At 36.7% G+C, this 6000-nt stretch overlaps 1 protein-coding gene across 3 annotated transcripts in view; it reads right to left on the bottom strand.

Annotated features, from left to right (window-relative positions):
- Positions 1-570: 570 nt before the first annotated feature.
- LOC145674647 (uncharacterized) overlaps positions 571-6000 on the bottom strand; it is a 17194-nt gene continuing 11764 nt past the window's right edge. For all 3 annotated transcript variants that reach the window (XM_081744866.1, XM_081744867.1, XM_081744868.1), the window contains exon 2: positions 571-2835. In XM_081744866.1, coding sequence (XP_081600992.1) covers positions 1923-2835 — 913 coding nt within the window. In that variant the 3' untranslated portion in view covers positions 571-1922. The remainder of the gene's footprint in view (positions 2836-6000) is intronic.

The following is a 6000-nucleotide window of genomic DNA, read 5'->3' as shown; positions in this document are numbered from 1 at the left end:
GTCCACAACGGCAAGGATGTGTACGTTTAGAGGTTCATTTTAAAGAAGCACTGCCATCTCCTGTAACAGCAATTATTTATGGTGAATTCTCTTCAGAATTAGAAATTGATTTCCAGAGAACAATATATATTAATTAACTTTTTAAAAAAATGTTAATTACAATTAAACTTTATGAGGCACTACAGCATAATTTGCCAAAAGAGCATTTTATTTGTGTGTACGCTGCAGATGAGCTACCGCTGTTTATTCATACATTTCCAGCCGCCATCATTATAAACACTGATTCTAGTGATAAGCCTGGAGAACATTGGGTTGCTGTTTATATATCTAATATATGTGTGGGAGAGTATTTCGATAGCTATGGTATACCTCCCTATATACATCATATAAGGTTTTTAAAACGTAACTGTCTGTATTATACATGGAATAATAGACGTATTCAAGGTGATTTATCTCAATTTTGTGGACATTACTCTTTTCTATATCTAGCAGGTCGCGCATCTGGTTATTCACTACGCGATTTCTTAAACAAATTCTCACTCACCGCTATTGATGCTAATAATATTATGCTTTATTCATTTATGAGAGTATAATGATGATGATGGTCACTTGCCTGAGATTAAGTTCTACGTAAACCAGACTTGTTAAATTGTGTTATTTTTTGAAAACACTGGTTGTAAAAAACCTTTTAACTCCGCCATTGCCGGCTCCAAGCCGTGGATGAGAACTACAAAATGTAATGACACAGTAACAGTATCGACAACGTTTACCACCGATTAGACTATTTTGAGCACAAAAGGAAATATTAATCTTCTATTGGTAATTTGACACACACTATGCTATATATCTACCTGCGTACATAATGCGACATATAACACATTATTGACTAGAGTAATGATACATATTCTATGCTAATTTTCATGCAGATTAAAATATTTTGTAAAAAAATGTAGTAAATCTTCAACCATTTTTGACAAAAAGAAGTACAGCATATCAGATTCTTTCAGTTCACATTTCTTAGTGCTTTTTCATTATATAACCTTATTGTGGATTGATAATACACTTGTTTCATCAAACATTAACAGCATATTCCGTCTTAGTTGCAGCCTGATTAACCATTTTTGAAATCAAAATTTCGAAATTACGTAAGCCCCGTTATATGATCCATAACGGGGCTCGCAATATCCCTATGGCAGACTTCCGATGTTTGTGGATACCTAGGTACAAACATAATGTAAGGCCGGCCACACATTTTCCAGAGGCAAGACAGCCATACCAAGATAGAGGGAGGCAGGAAAGAATGAAGAGAGAGAAGCATGGATATCTCAACCACAACGTTGAATAGGCCTTTGTCTAACTGGTTCTAGAGTGAATATGTGATACGAGATGTTGTTCTTGCATCGCTCATATTATTGTGCCTCGGTTCGGCTGTCCCGTTCTCTAGTCAATGTGCGGTCAGCCTAAGAACTAAACAAAGGCTGACGCTACTGGCATCAAATCTGTAAGTCCGTGGACTGATTTTGACTTCTCGTTTTCTTAGTCATATAAGGCGAATATAGGGGAGGTACCTTCAACTAGTACAGAGCACTTTCGTTCTAAGTTCAAAATCAGAGAGAATACAAACAATCGGATTCTTTGTTCAATATACACTGTATAAATGTCTGGAGATCAGATATTAGTTTACCATCACTTAATTGAATTTATAAGAACAGTAGGTAACTTATTGGATTCAGATACAACAGTTACAGAAGAATGTAGATTTCTTTAAAAATATTATTTCCTTTACATAAAACCATGAGGTAAAAATTGTAGTTTGGTGACTTAATCGCTGCTACTTTCGCAATAATAGTAATAATGTGTGTTGCTCAACTGGAACGTTGTTTCAATGCCTTACTACACACTTGGCATTTGTGAGGTTATTCTCATGTGTGGATTGACATGTGTGTGGCCAAACTTGAACGTCGATTAAATGCCTTACCACACTCTCCGCAAATGAGAGCTTTTTCTCCTGTGTGGATTAACATGTGTGTAGCCAAATTTGAACGTCGATTAAAAGCCTTACCACACTCTTGGCATAAGTGAGGTTTTTCTCCGGTGTGGATTAACATGTGGCTAACCAAATGTGAACGTTGACTAAATCCCTTACCACACTCTTGGCATATGTTTGGCTTACCTCCGGTGTGGATTAACATGTGTTTCACCAAAGCTGAGCGTCGACTAAATGCCTTATCACACTCTAGGCATCTGTGACGCTTTTCTCCTGTGTGGATTAACATGTGTGTTGCTAAACTGGAACGTACATAAAATGCCTCACCACACTCTTGGCATTTGTGAGGTTTCTCTCCTGTGTGGATTAACATGTGTGTAGCCAAATTTGAACGTCGATTAAAAGCCTTACCACACTCTTGGCATGTGTTTGGTTTATCTCCTGTGTGGATTAACGTGTGTGTAGCCAAATGTGAACGTCGATTAAATGCCTTACCACACTCTTCGCATGTATGTAACTTTGCTCCTGTATGAATTAACATGTGCCTAGCCAAACTTGAACATACACTAAATTCCTCTCCACATACTCTGCAAATGTAGGTTTTCTCACCAGTATGAACTAACCTACCGCTTGACAAAGTTGAACTTCGAGTAAAGCGTTTATCACTCTTTTGAAACGTATTACGCTCTTTACTTGCCTGTGTCAGCATATGTCTTGACAAACGTGATGGATGAAAACCTTTGCCAAACTGCATCGAAGTATGAGATTCCTCATCTGAATGAGAAATGGCTTCCTTTAATGCAATAAACTTATTCTCTTCTCCGTGGAAAGATAATACGTTATCGCCCCTGTAACAAATTCAACAAAACAAGGAAATGTGAATGGAGATAATGATTAAGTAGCAAAAAAAGTGATCATTCGCTATCTTTCATGATAAAATTACTCTTAATTTGTTTTATTACATGAACTATTGTAGAAATATGAAATGGAGTACCATAGAGAAGTCTCCATATCTCTCTATTCTCAAAATAAGCGGCTGTAGTTTGTTTCATTATATCAAATTGAACAATCATTTATATCGTGGCGGCCATAAGTCTTTGACAAGGCAATGGTGGCTGATTTGAAACAAATGCACAGTATGAGAATTAAATCTGTCTTATCTGTAGTTACGTGTGGAGAAAAAACAAACTTGCGAACCAAAGGTTTAAGAACAACTGAACTTATCAATATAAACTCTTCCGAAAATCATTCCCTTATATCATCATAAAAGGAACACGAAAGGCTCCTTGAAACGAAGAAAAAAAAATACCACTTTCCAAGCTCAGGCAGAGAAACTTAACGTAACCAGACTAAAGACGAATCATTTAAAGCGTAGCGATCGTGGTTCAGCGGTCTACGCGCTTGACCAGTAATCTGGAGGTTCTTCGATCGAATACACGTCGAGCATTTTTTTTTTTTTTTTTTTTGTGCTTTAGAAATTTTGATGGTGATTGATCGGCGATAACACACGCTCTATTACATTCAAATATCTGAATACTCGTTTGTTTCAACACTTGAACCATCAAATTTTCAGGAATAATACTAGTGATAAGAATAATTATCTCGAAGAATATTTAAAAATTAAAAACTTATTATCGCTCAGGACATACCATTAATAGCAGAAACGTGATATTAGACAAAAAAAAAAAAAAAATATATATTTCGGCTTTGTGTAATCTTGCCCATGAAAAGACGAATTTCTCATCTCGATTCTAAAACAAACCAAACAAAATCGGGATGAGACTTAACATTTTCATTCGAGACGGGACAAGCCTAAGTCAGGCGATCGTCATGATTTGGAGATGAGAATCGAGAGGAGACAAAAAGTATTGTAAACATTTCTCGTCTTATCTCCATTCTCGAAATAGTATATGCCACTCTTTAAGTAACAACTGCTCTGTAGGCTGAATCTTATGCATCATTTTGTTACTTTTTATTTCAGAGGTTACTGAATTATGCTCTTTGTAAATATTTTTGTAGCAAAGCTTTCATAATTACATCTGCAAACTCCACAAGTTAGTTTATTATAAGCATAAGTGGTCAATTATATTCAGTTCTTTTTATTACACTTATTGTTCTGAAAACGTACAGTAGAATATTTTCAACACAAAATATTAGCGGAAAACTTACGTTTAAATTTGAGTAACTGGAGAGCCACAGTTGGAGTAGGTCATTGAGTCAGTCGATCGCGGGTCAACAGCACACGACCCACCACCACCATGACCCACTACGAACCACCACTCACCATGACCCAGAATTATGTATCTTCTGCACACGAAACTACAGGTATGACAGAATTAATTCTCATACTCTGCATTTGCTTCAAAGCAGTAGCCACAAGGAGCGTAACAAGTTGGGTGTAGCGGGAAGCGGGAGGTTGTAGGGGTAGTAGGGAGTTGGAGAGGGGTAGGTGCCGAAGAATCCAGGAGGGGACAAGCGTTTTGTTGTGATCAAATCATATAAAATGTGCCTACCTTTCAATGCGATAGTGTAAAATTTTTCTTTCTATAGAATGTAATCGTGTGATTGTAACGTTATAATTAAAATAACGAATTTTTGTCCCATTAAATCAGTTCGAATACTAAGATAAGTCACCACTATCAGGCATTCTCTATTTATAGGTATATTTGCAATAACTAGTGATTGCATAACTTTCAAATTAGACGCATCACATTCACAACTACTTTTTATTCTGTAATCTCCATTAATAACTACCAGTTGCCATAGCAAACCGAAGCAAAAAATCTAATGGTATTACTGTAACCACAATTACAGATTATCTATCTAAAATCAACATATCTTCTATATATTTTTTCTTCTTTTTAACAACAGATTGTGCAATTTTAAATCTTTGACTTTTACGTCCCACGGTTATGCCGGTTAGGCTAAAGGAGACGGTGATTATGAGAAATGAATGAAATGGTGGAATGAAGAAAGTAGGAGGAAACGGGAGAACCCCGAGAAAACCCACGCACACGGTGTTTGTCCACCACAAAGTTCACTTGGCGGGAGCAGGGTTTGAACCCGAGACCCCATGCACCAGAGGTGAACGCTCTACCACCGAGCCACCGCGGCCCTGTGCAATTTTAAGTAGCACCTTTGCCCAAAATAGGTACAAAAAAATGGAAGTAATTCATATATATGCAATATCGCTGCATCATCTGAATTGGCATGTCACGAAATCAGAGATACAGAAAAGAAAAGTTTCAGACTATGTGATTTCAGTGATGTCCTTAACAAAATCGTTGAAAATGTGACTAATCGGTTTTCGAAACACGAAAATGTTTACTGCGAATTGGTGTGTTTCGATCCAAGGCGGAATTCTGATTTAAAAGACGAACTACCCTCAAATGTAATGAACAAAATCTGTGGCATAGATAAAGGGAAACAAATCGAAGAACTTAAATTGTATGCAGATATTTAGTCCAAGTCATCGCAAGGAGATGTTGTGAGTGAATATGATATTGGATATATAAGTAGTGAGTATGAAGAGGAAGCATGGTGAGGCAATATTGAACCAGGGATGTAGGAAATCAAAGAAAGCTTGCAAGTTTTGCCTCACGTGTGCGTTCAAAATCATATATGAATATCACCTGTACGCCTTATGTTATACTTATAATTTTGAGCGTTTAAACGGTCTGCGAGGATAGTTTGTAATAATACTCTACACACAACTGTTGATCAGATTTAAAACGACACCCAAGCCTGTATCCTATGTGCTTTGAGCCATCAGCAAGTGCTAATCGAAGGTCAATTTTAATGGAAATGTAAAATCTAACTTTAATTTTTAAGGCTTCACTCGTGAAGTTCCTTTTTCTATATGGAATAGCTCAGCGTTTACAGCTTCAAGTGCAAAAATATGGACCTGTACAAAAAGGCAGTATGAAAAATGGTAAATGCTATCAATACACACAAGAACTGACAAAATGATAGAAAACTCATATCTTGGTGGTATTCAATCGAAAATAGTGTGA

The sequence above is a fragment of the Thermobia domestica genome, chromosome 17, assembly GCF_964235325.1.
Source record: "Thermobia domestica chromosome 17, izTheDome1.hap1.1, whole genome shotgun sequence".
In the NCBI taxonomy this organism is placed as follows: Eukaryota; Metazoa; Arthropoda; class Insecta; order Zygentoma; family Lepismatidae; genus Thermobia; species Thermobia domestica.
This window is presented reverse-complemented; position numbering and strand designations above follow the sequence as displayed.